General features: G+C 42.9%; 3 protein-coding genes across 3 annotated transcripts in view; all 3 read right to left on the bottom strand.

Moving 5' to 3' along the window:
• Positions 1-814: 814 nt before the first annotated feature.
• Positions 815-4,546, bottom strand: LOC104816341 (adenosine kinase 2). Its single transcript, XM_010545101.1, has 12 exons — positions 4,374-4,546; positions 4,108-4,161; positions 3,514-3,560; positions 3,367-3,398; positions 3,178-3,279; positions 2,933-3,000; positions 2,215-2,291; positions 1,993-2,090; positions 1,811-1,881; positions 1,643-1,709; positions 1,382-1,565; positions 815-1,201 (listed from the first exon to the last, which is right to left on the bottom strand). Exons 1-12 carry the CDS (start codon positions 4,463-4,465, stop codon positions 1,059-1,061), a joined length of 1,035 nt encoding a protein of 344 aa, XP_010543403.1. The 5' UTR covers positions 4,466-4,546; the 3' UTR covers positions 815-1,058.
• A 964-nt stretch (positions 4,547-5,510) lies between these two features.
• Positions 5,511-8,357, bottom strand: LOC104816340 (isocitrate dehydrogenase [NAD] catalytic subunit 5, mitochondrial). The gene is made up of 7 exons (XM_010545100.2): positions 8,103-8,357; positions 7,381-7,701; positions 7,124-7,285; positions 6,926-7,000; positions 6,640-6,749; positions 6,470-6,542; positions 5,511-6,070 (listed from the first exon to the last, which is right to left on the bottom strand). The coding sequence occupies exons 1-7, from the start codon at positions 8,286-8,288 to the stop codon at positions 5,879-5,881; spliced, it is 1,119 nt and encodes a 372-aa protein (XP_010543402.1). The 5' UTR covers positions 8,289-8,357; the 3' UTR covers positions 5,511-5,878.
• A 309-nt stretch (positions 8,358-8,666) lies between these two features.
• LOC104816665 (ethylene-insensitive protein 2-like) overlaps positions 8,667-14,715 on the bottom strand; it is a 6,555-nt gene continuing 506 nt past the window's right edge. Inside the window, exons 2-8 of the mRNA XM_010545596.2 lie at positions 13,384-14,072; positions 12,849-12,935; positions 12,644-12,754; positions 12,341-12,553; positions 12,076-12,261; positions 9,353-11,959; positions 8,667-9,278 (exon numbers count right to left, since the gene is read on the bottom strand). Coding sequence (XP_010543898.1) covers positions 8,901-9,278; positions 9,353-11,959; positions 12,076-12,261; positions 12,341-12,553; positions 12,644-12,754; positions 12,849-12,935; positions 13,384-13,593 — 3,792 coding nt within the window. The 5' untranslated portion in view covers positions 13,594-14,072 and the 3' untranslated portion in view covers positions 8,667-8,900. The remainder of the gene's footprint in view (positions 9,279-9,352; positions 11,960-12,075; positions 12,262-12,340; positions 12,554-12,643; positions 12,755-12,848; positions 12,936-13,383; positions 14,073-14,715) is intronic.

The following is a 14,715-nucleotide window of genomic DNA, read 5'->3' as shown; positions in this document are numbered from 1 at the left end:
AAAGAAGACGACGAGTACAAAAGATTCGTGATAAAGATCACGTTATTGCAGAATCCAGTCTTCAGGGCTTTGCTCGATCAGTCCAGAGACGGAGTCTACGACGATTTCTCGGCCGGAGACCCGAAACTCCGAATCCCTTGCGACGAGGGTTTGTTCCTCGAGGTCCTCCGTTGCGCCGCCGGAAAATCTAGCTCGTAACCGATGAATGTAAACCACGGAGGAAGAAGACGGATTTGTGTGACTATGACGCGAGATTAGAAGAGATCTTTTTGCAACCGTAGATGTAATTTCTGATGGTCTCTATACGCATATGTTGATTATAACATGCGATATGACAAAGAACCTATCTATGAACTGAAACTAGTTAAAATTAACCCAGGTTCAAGGATCATAAGTTTTTACGACAACCTATGTTGTTACATCGTCTAGGACTGGACAAACAAACCCGAAAATCGAGTCATCCGTCGTCCTGAACGGGTCGAATATCCGGATTTTGGATATTGGACCACAAGAACCCACCCATATTTGCGGGTACCCGCATTGTTGCCCAAGGTTAGGGTTTGAGATATTTCCTCGCCTCATCTTTCTCAGACTCAAGACAGTAGCTAAACATTCAAAACATTCTACAAATACCCAAATGCGAGTACCCGAATATTACGGTGGATACCCGAGAAACTCAAATTCGAATATCCGACCTGTACTCCAGCCCTAGCTTCTAACTTGTTCATCCATGCTATAGAAAACAGAGTTGACGGCCATTGTTCAGACTCATCTCTAAGTTACACTAACCAATGTCTCTGAAGTTAGCTGTCCATAGTAGAGAACACAGCAGTTCATATTGATAATACCAAGTCAACGCCTTTATTACATGGCTCAATCTCTTCTGTTTCACCATTACACATCACTTTCTCAACCCAATAATAATCATAAACTGATGACTGGATGATGCAGTTCAGAGAGGGAAAACACAAGGAAGAAACTCAAGTGGAAGCACAAGCAACACCCACAATGGCTCACCAAAACTTCAATGGAGGATAAGTGAAAAAACCCGACGATTTCTAGTTGAAGTCGGGCTTCTCGGGGTAAGTGCAGCCAGGCCTCTGGATTACGACGTTCGAGGCATAGCATCCCGCCTTAACGCATTCCTCGATTGTCTTCCCAAACACCAACTGCGACAAGAATCCCCCTACAAATGCATCACCTGCCGCCACAACAAATGGCATTGAATTCATTCATCGGTTTTCACAAATATTTGGAATCCCCTTCCATAGTGTTCATACTAAAAAAGGAATGCAGACGTTAGGACCATACTCTCTAGTTAGTGTTTGATCAAATCTTAGTATGGTTTTAATCTAAGGATGATGATCACTAGAAATGGTACCTGCACCATTGGTGTCGACCAGCTTCTCTTTCGGGAGAGGGATCACAGGGTATTTCTTCACCTTTCCATCCTCAGCCACAACAACTGGGTCTGCTCCCTGTGTAATGACAGTGATCCTCTTGTACGTTCCCGTGGCCTTGTGCCACTGTGATATCTTAAGGGCTATTTCCTCTACGTCGTCCGTCTGAATAAGTGATATCCATATTAGTTTTTTTTGTTCTAAAGGTATTAAAAAACTTCAACAGCTGGACAAATCGTTACCTCCCAACCGTGAACCCTTGAGAAGGTTCTTGCTTCAGTCTCGTTGCCGAATACAAAGTCCATGTACCTGACAAAGCAGAAATCAGAGGAATGCTTTTCAGTACGCAGGGTATGAATGCCTTGATCCAATCATGCAACGAAAACCAGATTCTGAGTAGGATGGCTTACGGCAAGAATTTCTCCTGCACGTCTTTGAAGAATTCGCAGATGAATGGAGCAGAAAGGTTCATTGTGAACACCTGTCAGATAGGTTGGTATTAGCATTGTTAAAATGAAAGACACTGATAAGGAAAAAAAAAGGATTTATTGTAACAGGGGCCGGGTCTCATGAAAGAACACATCTCTTATACCTTGTTGTTTTTTGCAGCATGTTCAGACACCAACTGAATGGATTCAGGCGAAACGGTGAGGAAGAATCCAGCAATGTAGTAGAACTTGGCCTTCTCAACTGAACAGAACAGTCAACACATATGTGATATGTCAGATCAGAACGAAGAAGAAACTAAACAAAACCTCAGAAACAAGATCCAGCATAACTGATCGAAGAAAGTAAAAATGGAAGATAGTTTTACCCAGCGCCCAGTTTTCAGGCTTCTTCAAATGCTCGACCTTGTAGCAGTTTGCTGCAGATAGATTCGCAATGAGCGACCTGAGGAGGGAGTTCAAAAAACACACGTAAAAGCTCTAAAGCCTGAGATCAGATCATCATGAGACAATTACAAAACAAAAGTCGTTGAATTTGAGGGTAAGGCTGACCTCTCTCCACCGACAACACAGACACCACATGTTCCGGTAGGAGCAGCTTCATCTTCATAATAGTGGACCTGGTTTAAAGAACACCAAGAGTTAGCACCACCATTCTGATCTCATCCATGAAATTCGGGAATATTTCTTGAGAATAAAGTAAAAATAACCTCGCAGGGGAAAGAAGAGCACCAAAACTAGATGAAATTAACTAAAAAATGTGAAATCAGAGAAGGTAATATCGGAAAACAGCTTACGTTAACACCAGCTTCAGTGGCATTCTTCTTCATTTCCTCTCCATATTTGTCCTTTCCAATAGATCCCATATAACTAGTTGCCCCGGGGATTTGAAGCATCCACTGCAAAAAGGGCAAAGACATCATTAGTCTGGCAACTGCACTTCTTTGCTCCAAGGAACATGAAAAACGCAATGAGCGACCTGAGGAGGGAGTTCAAAAAACACACGTAAAAGCTCTAAAGCCTGAGATCAGATCATCATGAGACAATTACAAAACAAAAGTCGTTGAATTTGAGGGTAAGGCTGACCTCTCTCCACCGACAACACAGACACCACATGTTCCGGTAGGAGCAGCTTCATCTTCATAATAGTGGACCTGGTTTAAAGAACACCAAGAGTTAGCACCACCATTCTGATCTCATCCATGAAATTCGGGAATATTTCTTGAGAATAAAGTAAAAATAACCTCGCAGGGGAAAGAAGAGCACCAAAACTAGATGAAATTAACTAAAAAATGTGAAATCAGAGAAGGTAATATCGGAAAACAGCTTACGTTAACACCAGCTTCAGTGGCATTCTTCTTCATTTCCTCTCCATATTTGTCCTTTCCAATAGATCCCATATAACTAGTTGCCCCGGGGATTTGAAGCATCCACTGCAAAAAGGGCAAAGACATCATTAGTCTGGCAACTGCACTTCTTTGCTCCAAGGAACATGAAAAAATCACATATAAAGAACGTACTTGGGCCACTTTGATCGAGTTCTGGGTAGCACCTGGAAAAAGGAGACAGCAGAATCAAGAACAGGAAGGCATCAAAATCTTGCCATTGCATATCCATATCCAGCGAAAGCATAACACCAATGTGGGAGAATATTAAAGATAAGTTACCTCCGGCAATGTATTCGACATTGTCCATGCGGCTCATTTCCTCGTACCTAGGAAAAATACCCTTATCATGAGAGATCACATGCCTGAGCTGACAACTAGATAGCTAAAATCGAATCCAAGAACAGGGAGGAGGACACAATGTCATCAATCCATATTACGAAAGATGTATGATAAAACCAACCCACTCCCACTTCAAAAGCTTAACCAGAACACAAGAGGGTCCTTAAACATCTGCTTCAACTATTTACTGTATTCAAATTTCAATGATACATGAATTTATTACACACCCATTCTTATCAACATCGTGAAGTTCGTGACGTTACAGTCTTACAGATAGCATAGCTTCCTATCTCAGTTCGTTAAACTTGTCGCACAGAAATGTAATCGGAAGCCCATGTCAAAGAAGCGAACAAATTAGATCTCTTGCTCATGCCCACGTCAAAAGGAAATCAAATTCAAGCATAAAACCTATAAAGATTCAGCCTTTTAAGCTTCTAATGAAACCTAAGTAAAGATGAAAGACAACGATAGCCTGCTACCAGTTTTCCCACGAAACAAATCGACAAAAGATCAGGCAAGACGAGTGATCCTTACATAGGCAGATGTTTGTCCTCCGCAAGAATCGCATTGTTCAACTTGATGTCGTATCTGTCACAATTCGAAAAGAACAAAACATCAATAAAGCAGAAACATTAAACGCAATCACAAATTGCAAACTCAGAACAGGCGCAAACCCAGCAAGAAACGCATGACAAGGGAACTAGATCCAGATCAAAGAGCAGGAAAAAAGCACACGGATTAGGACAGAACACGAAGCGGAAAGCGGGAAAAAGTAAGAGGAAAGACAGATCTGAGCGTACTTCTTGAGGAAATCTTCGTCGACGACGGCAGAGATGTCGAGGAGAGGGTTTCCCATGCCGAGAAGGATTCCATCGAAATCGGAGGAAGCCATGGACGGTGAGCAGAGAAAAGACGAAGGAGATGTGTTCTAACGCTGAAGGTCAGATTTAGATCTGTCGAATGAAAGGCAACACGGATTAGTCAGTGAGTCTGTGTTTATATAACCAAAAAAGTAGTAGGTGTGAACTTCTTTTTATTTTATTAATTTTGTTAAATTAATTTCATTATTTTACAAGTTTTTCAACTAAAAAAAATGAGACACATATAACACGTGTGATTATCTCATAAATAAGTTATTACATATATATTTTATCTCCTTTTAGATTTTGTGTATAATGTGTATATATATATATATATACATACTATTTCTACATTTTTTTTTAAATGGTGCACATATGTAATTCTAACAATGAAAAAGTATTTTTTTTTTATGTTATTTCGAAATTGTGGTGGAGAAATTGGTAACAGACAATATTTAATATCTGGAATTTCTAGGAGGCTGGAATAAAATTGGGATGTGTATTGATTAATTATATAAAGAAAAATTATGGTTTTGATAATACAAAGTCCCATGGCATGGGGGTCCCAATCTCACCAACCAACCCCACTTTATTAAACCTTGAAATGTCTAAGGAACTTAAAGTAACCATTTTCAATTTTTTTCTTTATTTATAAAAAAAAATTATTGACTTGGGAAAATGAATATCAATAGACTGATGATTAACTACTGAAATGATATGATACTGTGAGACATTAAAATACAAAGAATATATAACAAAATCAAACAAAAACCAAATAATATAATATATAATCATATCAGAATGTTCACAGTCTAGAATTCAATTGACCCAAACTTTTTTAAACTGATTTTTTCGAATATAAAATAAAACTAAAATATAAAAAAAATATATAAAAAGCACTGAAAAAAAACGGTAATATATGATATATCTACCAACTGAATAATTATTTTTATAAAAACAAAGTAAATAAAAAAAACTCAAGATGAAAAATCAGAGGGGGTTCAAGAGGAAGTCAAATAGGAATCCTACCAGCAAGAAGAATCTTTGATGCTCTTCATTACGGAATCAGATTATAAATTATCAAAAACCCAGAAAGGCAGAAACAATACCTGTGATTACCGTACGGCTTATTTCGAGAAATTCATCAGGAATAATCGTATCATAATCGACCAACCAAATCAGCCAAGAGACAGAGATATTGAAACAAGCCCTTTTGTGATGCAGAGGGCTTGTGATAACATCTCCTCCTGTTGTGAATCTTCTGCCTTGCGGCAAAACTCAAAGAGAACAGCGTTCAGACAGATCAAGAAGAACTAAAGATGATCAAACAAAAGCCAATGCCGGTAATGATTCTCCTCGGCATCTAAGAATCAAAGAGGCTAAGCAGCCCTCCGGTGGAAATCAGTTGTATTGTAGAGAGAAGAAAGAATCGATCTTTACGGGGTTCAAAGGTGACCGCAGATGGCGTTTGTGAACTCTGTCGTGGTGGATGCTCCCCCGAGATCCGCAGTCCTGAACTTGCCCTCGGCTATGGTGTTGATGATGGCACTGTGGATCCGCTCGGCTTGCTCATTCAGCTTCAGGTGTCGTAACATCATCACCCCGCTCAGAAGCAGAGCCGTTGGGTTCGCCAGGTTCTACACCAATCAATCACACGAATCAGCACTCAGCAAAAGAGCTCAAATTTTCACTTGGGTCATGCTGATTATATCGGTATTATGGACTGGACTCTTATGTCGAAAAGTCTTTTGCCTTTCTCATACTAAAAGAAGGCCATCGCCCCACATTATCGAAAGTATTACTTCCGAATGTTCAACCAAGAAAATGCCGACAAGAGGAAGGCGAGAAGAATCAAGCATATTCTCTACGGCAGCTTATTTATGTACTTGATCCCAGGGTGACAGATCGGGCTGTCATAAGTTGGAGAAAGTGATGACTGATGACGAGAAAGATTAAAACGCTTCACACAAACTTAGACAGGGAGACAACTAGTGTAGAGGAAACCTAGTACAAGTTATGTAGGTTCAAGGACTAACCTTTCCAGCAATATCGGGTGCAGACCCGTGTACAGCTTCAGCTAAGCAAATACCACCTTCCCCGATATTACAACTGCATCATCAGAGATGACAACATTGATACAATATTATAGATGATAGGCTCACAATTGTACCAGACTATACAAGATGATGACTGGATCTGACAATACCTTGGAGTCAAACCGAGTCCACCGACCAGTCCAGCGCACAAGTCACTTATAATGTCACCATAGAGGTTTGGCATCACCAATACGTCAAAAAGTGCCGGGTTCTTCACAAGCTGTCAAGCATCAAGATTGTCAGTCACATTCCACGTAGAGAGAGAGAGATGCCTTTTCTAAAATTAACTCCTTCCCCTTTGGTTATAGTTGGAAATACAGAACTCAATCTCAAGAAAAACATAATTTCAATAATACATAATTAATGGCAGCATGTGCTCCAGGGGGTGTAACATACCATCATACAGCAGTTGTCAATAACAACCTCCTCGTATACAATCTCGGGATACTTCTCTGCAACCTCACGGCAGCACTGAACAAAAGGAAATAAACGCCACCATGAATTAGAGCAATCGGCCAAAAAACAAGCTATCCTGACTAATTTTCTTTCACTAAGAAGATGTTAATGCACACCCAGAGTTTTCAGAGAGCAGACCTTGAGAAAAAGACCGTCGGTTTTCTGCATAATGTTGGCTTTGTGAATTGCAGATACCCTCTCTCTTCCATGAGTCTTGGCATAGTGAAAGGCATACTCAGCCACTCTCAAACTCGCTTGACGGGTAATAATTTTAAGACTTTCCACAACACCTCTAACAACCTAGAAAGCACAAACCGAGAAAAAAAATGTCAGCAAAAAATGCCCGAAAACTCTTAACAGAGGTTCAACAGCTCAAGACACCAACAAAGCATTACCTGATGTTCAAGCCCACTGTACTCGCCTTCTGTGTTCTCACGAATGGTTATAAGATCGACATTATCATAACGGGTTTTGTAGCCAGGAAGACTGTAGCAGGGCCTCACATTGGCATACAAGTTCAGCTCTTTCCTAAGAGTCAAGTTCAAAGAACGATGACCCTTCCCGATCGGTGTTGCCATCGGCCCTTTCAAGCCAACCTTGTTCCTCCGGACAGATTCGAGACTTTCCCATGTCAAAAAGCTCTGGGTTCTAGGGTCTATTTCAGTCCCAACGTAGTGTTCTTCCCAATCGATGGGCACCCCAGCGGTATTAAAAACCTGGATCGGCACAAAGTCGGAAACTTTTAGAGACATCAGAGTATCAGCAACAGAAAACGCACCAAATTCTGTGTGCCCAGATTCTTATCTCCCCATGATACGTCACAAAGTAGAGAGCCATCGGGTTTCAAAAATTCTCCAGACAACCTAAATAAACAATTCTCTGGTAATCATAATTCTAGAACTCGAAATTATAAGGCATCATATCACAAAATTCCAGTCAACCACTCCCAAACAACACAATCATCACATCAAAGTAGTATGCATCAGTCAAGTCAGGCAAAATAAGAAACCCAATCAAACTCGCAAATCCAACGAAGAAAAACAATGATACCTTTCATCCCCTTCTCCTACATGAACGACGAAAATTTATCGAAGAAAATCGATTAGGAAAAACGGACCTGTTTGACAGATTCGGCTATCTCTGGACCGATCCCGTCGCCAGGGAAAAGAGTCGCGGTGATCGAAGAGGATGAGAAAGCCCTAGCGAAGGACGTGAGCGAAGCGGAGCTAGGGTTCGCACTTCCAATTATCTGGGTCGATCGGCTTCCGATCAGCCGTCTCACCAGCTGCGCAGCCATGGTCATCGCTTCCAACCTCAAAAGGACGCAGCAATTTTTTTTTCTCAAAGAGGAGAGAGAGATGCGTCAGGCAAAAACGCTTTGTCGTTTAATCAATTTCCTTTTCAAAGAAACGCCGTGTAGTTTCTGAGAAGTTCCATCAAGGGTGACACTGACTGGATCCAAACGTCAAGAAGTAAGGACGTCAAACATCACAACGTCACGCAGTTCGATATATGTTTTACCGTTTCTGCACAGTAGCATCAAAGTTGTGATCTGTAATGAATTTTGACTACACATCCGTGTTGGAGAAATTCCGTACGACTTCGCCGGGCTTGAACCTCCGACGGTTTCTCCCGGATTTACGCGGCGGCACCGGAGGTCTGTACAGGAGAAGCGGCGGAGTAATTAACCGTTCAGAACCGACCATTTTCCTTATGATTCGAAATAAAATTACACAAACCGGGACCGGTTTAAGCTATCGTCCTATCATGTGTATATAACATAACATTACATCCAAAATGAGGCAAGAACAAAGAAACCAAACAAAAAAAAAATCTCCGCAGCAACAAAAACATCTTTTTTTGATACATAATACAAAGAGAGTCGCTCCTTCTTCTTCGGCCTTTGCTCTGACGATCAGTACACGGCCCCAGTCACGTTCTTTCTCGAACCGGGTCCATCCTGGCTCAAACCGGTCGGTTTATTCCCTAACCGACGCTTATACCGCTTCAAAACCGACGCCAAGTTCTCCTTCCCCTTGGGGAAAGCCACGTCCCCGGCCGCTGTCCCGCTCCGTCCCTTCCTGCAGGATATCGCCATCTCGACGTCTTTGATGAGATCAAGGACCATGGCTGCCGTCGTGCATCTCCCTCTCGCCGGTTTTGCAGCTGGTGGTAACATTCCATTGGAGGGCGAAGGCGGACTTGCTCTCTGCTGGTGGCTGGCCGGAATCTGAAGGCAGAAGCATGGATTCATCGGAGTCCGTTGCTTCAAGAACGCCGGCTCTATCACTCCCTGTCCATTCCCGATAAAAGATTCAAACATATTACCAACAAATCTGCCATTGTTTCACTGAGTAAAGGTGTTACCTGAAGGCGGTTTAGGACATAAGTGTACTTTCCCCAGAGCTCGGGCCGGCTTTCCATGAGCGATAAGTCGAGGATACGGTGGATGCACCATACACCGAAGCTCACAATCAGATCAGATCTCCAGATGCAACCATCTCCGCAATTGGGAACCGACGAAACCAGAGGCTCACCACCCACATGACCCACCTGGCTTATCTCCCGGGTTTCGACCTCGTAGATGAACTTCTCCCTCGCAGCTACCCGGTCAATGAGTTCTTCATCGACTCCATCGCTTTGTCTGAACAACCAGTCCGATCCTTCCAGTTTAAGTAGCTTAAGAATACAGTGTCTGAATGACTGAAGCAATTTTGCCTCAGCATCTACACCCGAAGACGCGTCCATACTTACCGGGTTTGATCTATTTCCAGGTTGTTGCTCACCACCAGCGCCGTTTCTCTCGGCTAAACCAAACTGCTCGAACGGTTGTCTAGACCAGAGTGATCCAGTGTTAGCAGTTGCAGTCTGAGGCAAGTTAAAGGATCCTCTAAAGCTTCTTGATGGAGAAACATCATCAAAAGCCAGAGGTACTCCAACTCTCGACCCGGGATTGGAATATACCGACTGTTCATTGCTTACGCGGCCATATGACATGCCATACCCACCCGATGACCCGCCATCCCAGTATCCGCTCTTGCTCGGCAAACGCATATCTCTGAAAGCCATAGAGAGTCCCGATATGTCCGGCATGCTACTGAATTTCTTCTCATTGGCTGCTATTACAACACTTTCAGTGGATCCAGAAGATGGAACATCAAAGTAAGATCTTTCGGATTGTATCGGGGTGTTCCTAGAAGCAGCGTGATTGTGAAACCCAGGGGCCGGTCCAAGGGTCGTCCCGTTCCGAGACTTTTGTCTCAAAGCTAAAGCAAGTTGCTCGGTATAACTCATGGGACCGGGGGATGGAGATGGAGATCTCGATGTCGGGATTTCCCCACGTGAATGCAAGAGCTCGAGCCTTTCTTTGGCGAGTCTATTGAGGTAGGACGTAACCTGGTACCCGTGAACCGTAGCTGGCTGATAGTCCCGACCATCCGAAGATGGTGGAACTCGTAAACTAGAGTACCTTCTCTCACCCGATTCATACACATTCAACAACTGCATCCGGTTAACCAATGATGATGATGATGACGAACCTCTTTGAACTCCGTACAATGAATCGATGCTTCCTCCTGGAACCCTCTGCTGCTTGAGAGAATCGTGAAAACTCGGGTCCGATCCCCTTGCACTCGGAGATACACAATACCCACCGATGTCCTTCCCGTAAGGATCTGCTTTCACAGAAATGGCTGCCTTTTGGTCAACCCCGAGCAACAGATCTAGCTTCTTTGCCCTTGCTTCAGCTACAACTTGCCCATGGAAATCATACAACTGCCCCCAAAACTCATCGAGAATTGTGGATAAGTTTCGACGTGCAGCTCGACCCAAACCCGCCAATCTCGAGAGGCTTCCGGTACCGCTTCCGCCTTCCTCGCTTTTCCCACTGAGGCTGCGGAATGAAGGTGGCCCATCAGACACAATAGGCAAGTAGCTGCTTGCAGGAGCGGGTTTGGGTGCTTCTTCAGTTTCCCAAGAAACAGCTTCTTCATCGACACGTTTCTCGCTATTTTCCATTCTAACAGTTTTCTCCACGGGACTCACTGGCTCGACCTTTACCGTCTTTGTCTCAACAACCGAATCGTCATCATCACTGACCTCATTCACCACCGTTGAATGTGGAAAAGACTGTTTTTTCACTTCAGAATCTTTACTGAAACTCACTTGAGGAGCAGAGAATTTAGCAATGGCCTCATTTTCCAGTAGAGGGCTCGACCTGATTTCTTGTTCAGACATCAAAATGGTCTCTGGCAAGTCATAGCATGAGCTAGCATCTGGCTGATCCTTTGTCCTGTTTTCCACCATAGTCAACAATTCTTCTTCACGTGGCCTCTGTTTTCTTCTTTCATCTTCCTCTTCTCCGACAGAAGGATAGGATAAGGCATTGTGAATATCCATATTCCAGACTTGAGCTTCAACCCTGTTACTTGCAGACTTCAATGGCGTGGCTGCCAGCCAAAGCATCAAGCACAAAGACACACAAGCAAACACGAGAAGAGTGATATAAGGTAAAGACGAGCCCATCACTGTGTTCCATCTCAAACTGCCAGCCCAGTCACTGTTCCCGAAAGCCATCTCCACAACGAAAATGATGTTCAACCCGAGAATCCCCAAGAACGTCAAAAGGGCTAGAAACTCACCGGCCTGGGGAATTTTGTGGATGCCCATGATTTGTCTCGAAGAGGCGACACGGAAGAGAGGGATTATGGAGGATGGAAGCATCATAGCAACAAGAACTTGAGTGATAATCAGCAACTGGTATAACCCTTCTGCCCCGGATGTCCACACACAGTAGAGAGCAGGAACAACTGCGAGAATTCTGACTGTAGCACGATGAAGCCAGCCCGGAATTTCTATCTTCAGGAAGCCATGAAGGATAATGTCCCCGCCGAAGGCCCAGGCCAGAGCTGTGATTTGATTAGCGAAAAACACGAGCGCCAAAAACGCCACTGGAACCAGCGGGCTCCTAAATACCTGCGACCAAAAACAGAAACCCGGAAACAAGTTTTGTTGGAAGTCATATAATCAGTGTTCACATTTCTCAAAACTGTCTGATCAAAGTTAAAAGAAAAGACAACAGATGGACCTACCTGTTCCATCAACGACATTGCGTCCTGGAAGGTCAGTAAGACGAGACCAGTAGTATGGAACACGCTCGATGCCGCGTTCATCAGGACATAATTTACGAGGGACAGGCCGCTAAAGACACAAAAGATGGCGAAAAGATGATCTCGACACAAGCTGCTCTTCGAGACATCTAGTGAGGATGTACTTTCCTGTGATCAAATGCCACATTGCTTAATAGGGGATGGAGGTTAATAAAGAAACGTGAATCGAAAAGAAGAAAAGAATTACCCCGGCAAAATAAGAATGGAGATAAAAATTGTGAGGCATAACGCTAGCTCCGAGAAGACCCATCAGGGTGAATGCACTCTCCCCGTTAAACCTTGTCAACATTCCGTTCGTAGAAAATGGGATCTCAGGCTGGCTTAAAAGGACACCAGAAACGTAGAAAAATAATACAAGCCCCGCCGAGAAAATGGATACTGTATTCGCCACACGATTGTCCTACAAAATTTTCACGACAATTCAGCTCACTTTATAGTAACGCAATTGCAAAGCAGAGCAAATATGACATAAAAGAAAGTCGGGTCATACAAGGAAAGAGGCAAAGACAGGAAACATAAAAGCATCAATGGCAGCCAAAAACACTCCAGTTGCCATGTCCACCCCTAAGACAAGGTTAAGTGCATGTGCAACACCAAGAACCTGTTTAGTATAGAGATAGATGTTCAAGTCAGAAGCATCGAAAATTAATTCCGAATATTTAAGAACCGAAAGGGCATGAGAGGAGAGGAAATACCATCGTAAGGTCGAGCAAAATTGCAGAGAATTCTGCTTGAACTCCCAAGAACATGCACGTCCACTTGTCGTACTCGTCATTGCAGATCTATGATCACATATAAAGAACATGAACATGTTTGGTAAGGGAATTAATTAAATTTCATTTCATATATATATGTATACCAAAAAAAGGCGATGCAGGTAAGAAATTTCAGAAAACATAGCCATATATGGAGAGGCAATAGGTAGAGTTTGCAAGTTGGAATCACCAAATAAAGTTCATTTCCATCCTCAGAACATAGAACTGGCCCATGCATATGCCAACAAGCAATAATAACTATATCATCTCTGAGCAGCCAAACATTCAAACAAAGGGGAATAAATGCATCATTGCTACTTTAGGAATACTAATTGAGAAATCAGCAAATGAGATACTGAGACAGCACCAACCATGGAAACACTGTATATATGGGAAAGAAAACTGTAAAATTCCCAACTGAAATGTTAATGTTCCTCTGATTAAGAACCCGATGTTATCGATCAAGGTCACAAACCGCTACATACTGACATAAGATCGCAACAAAGTTGAAAAGCAGCATAATTGCCACAAGGTCGTGCCCAAAACGTGCTCCTCCTTCAATAACCGCCACCCATTTCCCAGGATCGATATATCCGATTGAAATCAAAAGGACTGGCACAAGAGCAGGACCCATCCGCTGAATAAACCCTAGCCCAGTTCTAGCCGTCACAGTTTCGGCTTCCATCCTATATCTATATGGCAACACAACTCCGGGGAAGATTTGACGAAAACAAAGATCTCTCACAGTAAACCTAGCAGGATAAATTTACATTTATATGCTTGATAACATCATCCCCTGTGAAATGATGCCGCCCTTCGATGTTTATACTGCAGGGAATCGGCTGATTCTTCCGTCAAATAAAGAGGAGATAAAACCTCTTCGAGCTGTCTTATTTTGCGGATTTCACGCTACAGATGAACGGAGATTACGCTCAAAACCAAAGTAAGGTTAACTCAAGGACTGCCTAAAACGACACAGCTGTCTCTGAGTTAAATGTTACGTCAGGACAAATTCTCGAGACTTATCCGTGTACGTCAGGGCAAATTTTCGAGACTTATCCGTGTTCCACACAACCTCGGTCCAAACGGAGGAAACCCTGAAAGCCCAACCCAGAACAGAGGAACGCTGATTTCCATATGCCTTGATCCGAATCAACTCTGGACCTGAAAAAATAATCAAAGACCAGAAAGAATTCCCTTTTAGGCTTCCATTTTAAGACAGGTGCATTCAACCATACAACAGCTCTAAGCCCTGATCTTCAGGTCAATACCCACCCATAGATTTTGTCACAGTCCCAAACATGGACAATCATATAATTTTACAGTAACTGACAAAGCTGAATTGCAGGAAATTACTACACGCCTTCCATTACTAGAGCCCGACACGATATCATCGGTTACAAAACATCACTAAATCAACCTGACAGAATCTTAACTCTTGACTGTAAGGCAAACAAACGCAAGAATCCCCAGATGATCGACACATTGAAGATCTTCTCAGAAACAGGTCAGCACAGAACATCCACAACTACAAGTCCAGTGCAACAAAACTTAAATCTCCAATCAAAAACCAATAAACTCAGACGGGTAAAGGGAAAAAAAATGAACAGACTTTACAACCCTAAGTCAAAAACCCAGAAAACGTAGAGATCCTGCTGCAACTCGGATCCGATTCACCTGGGGATTTTTCTTTTCATTCCAGAAAAAAAAAAGGTCAAAAAGCATACACATAAGCCAAAACCCAGAACCAGAACACCCATTTGCACAAAATCCGAGGTGAAATAGGCAACCCCCCCCCCCCCCCGCC

The sequence above is a fragment of the Tarenaya hassleriana genome, unplaced genomic scaffold (genome assembly GCF_000463585.1).
Source record: "Tarenaya hassleriana unplaced genomic scaffold, ASM46358v1 Cleome25, whole genome shotgun sequence".
NCBI lineage: Eukaryota > Viridiplantae > Streptophyta > Magnoliopsida > Brassicales > Cleomaceae > Tarenaya > Tarenaya hassleriana.
The sequence above is the reverse complement of the archived record's forward strand: the minus strand, read 5'-3'. Positions and strand labels throughout refer to the sequence as shown.

What these genes read in the sequence shown, in the direction of transcription:
- LOC104816340 (XM_010545100.2), bottom strand. Translation starts at nt 8,288, where the DNA reads ATGACCATGGCTGCGCAGCTGGTGAGACGGCTGATCGGAAGCCGATCG. An exon ending in ACAGTGGGCTTGAACATCAG is followed by an intron (nt 7,286 to 7,380) that starts GTAATGCTTTGT and finishes TGTGCTTTCTAG; the next exon opens with GTTGTTAGAGGTGTTGTGGA. An exon ending in CACCCGATATTGCTGGAAAG is followed by an intron (nt 6,071 to 6,469) that starts GTTAGTCCTTGA and finishes TGATTGGTGTAG; the next exon opens with AACCTGGCGAACCCAACGGC.
- LOC104816341 (XM_010545101.1), bottom strand. Translation starts at nt 4,465, where the DNA reads ATGGCTTCCTCCGATTTCGATGGAATCCTTCTCGGCATGGGAAACCCT. An exon ending in GAGGACAAACATCTGCCTAT is followed by an intron (nt 3,561 to 4,107) that starts GTAAGGATCACT and finishes TATTTTTCCTAG; the next exon opens with GTACGAGGAAATGAGCCGCA. An exon ending in TGTCGAATACATTGCCGGAG is followed by an intron (nt 3,399 to 3,513) that starts GTAACTTATCTT and finishes TCCTTTTTCCAG; the next exon opens with GTGCTACCCAGAACTCGATC.